The 986-nt window shown below is 43.3% G+C and overlaps 1 protein-coding gene across 1 annotated transcript; it reads right to left on the bottom strand.

Annotated features, from left to right (window-relative positions):
* Positions 1 to 6: 6 nt before the first annotated feature.
* On the bottom strand, positions 7 to 316 carry LOC106012183 (synaptotagmin-9; the record flags this gene model as incomplete). Its single annotated transcript, XM_013084301.2, is given in 1 exon segment — positions 7 to 316. A coding segment is annotated over 1 exon segment (293 nt), but the record flags the coding sequence as incomplete, so codon positions are not given.
* Positions 317 to 986: the final 670 nt, after the last annotated feature.

The following is a 986-nucleotide window of genomic DNA, read 5'->3' as shown; positions in this document are numbered from 1 at the left end:
GTGTATGCCCCCATCCACCCATTCTAAGACAGACTGTACCACCTAGCCGCTGTGCTGTTCTCCCTCAACAACTCCTGACACCTCAGACCGTCCTCAGAGTCTTGCGACAACCGGATGCGCCCAATGACCTCGTCCACGCCGATTTTGTTGTCGTGGTAGGCAGAGACCTCCAAGGAGATGTTCCGTAGGCTCTCTCTGTGTACGCTGAACACCAGAGCTTCGTTCCAAGTCGGCGAGTTGGTCCCATGCGCAGTGGACGTCTTTTTCTTTTTCACTTTCTTGGACCCAGAAGTGATGCACACTTTGATGAACGGGTCTGAGAAAAAAAAGAATATAATATTAAACAGTATGAAAGTTTTTTAGTTTTAGTAAGTGTTTTACGGCTCTCGCAACTGGTTACGGTCATATGAACACCAGAAGACAAGAGGTGTTACAAGAGAGTAACAAACACAAAAAAGAAGAAGGGGAGATAAATACAATAGATGTTTGATAGGAAAGAAGAAGCAAACCACACCAGAGCACCCGACAACCACCTACTAAGAAAGTTATAATGCTATCCTAATTCTTTATAGTTCTTACGTTACCATGATCTACATGTAGTTTTATTTTATTTTTTATATTTGCGTTTAAGCACCTGTTGACACTTATTCTTTTAATGTTGGCGTTTTAACCACCTATTGACACCGTTTAAATCCTTTCAGAGGCAGGCTTCCAACATGCATGTCAAGGGCAAACCGGGCTGAGATGGATGCAACGTCTCAGCAAAAATTTCTCTCACCACATGGAAATCGGCCCCAGGGTCTTGTGTGAGCGACAGAAGAAACGTTTACACCCTCCAGCACAAACGCCAGTGCAGAGAGGGGAAACATGTTGGCGATTTCGAAATAAGCAATCAAACCAATTCTATCCATGACATGTAAGCACTGAGAATCGCGGGAAAAATTCAGTTAAAAGGAAAATAAAAATTGAGGAATTAAGTATCTCCC

This window comes from Aplysia californica, unplaced genomic scaffold (genome assembly GCF_000002075.1).
Source record: "Aplysia californica isolate F4 #8 unplaced genomic scaffold, AplCal3.0 scaffold00283, whole genome shotgun sequence".
NCBI lineage: Eukaryota > Metazoa > Mollusca > Gastropoda > Aplysiida > Aplysiidae > Aplysia > Aplysia californica.
The sequence above is the reverse complement of the archived record's forward strand: the minus strand, read 5'-3'. Positions and strand labels throughout refer to the sequence as shown.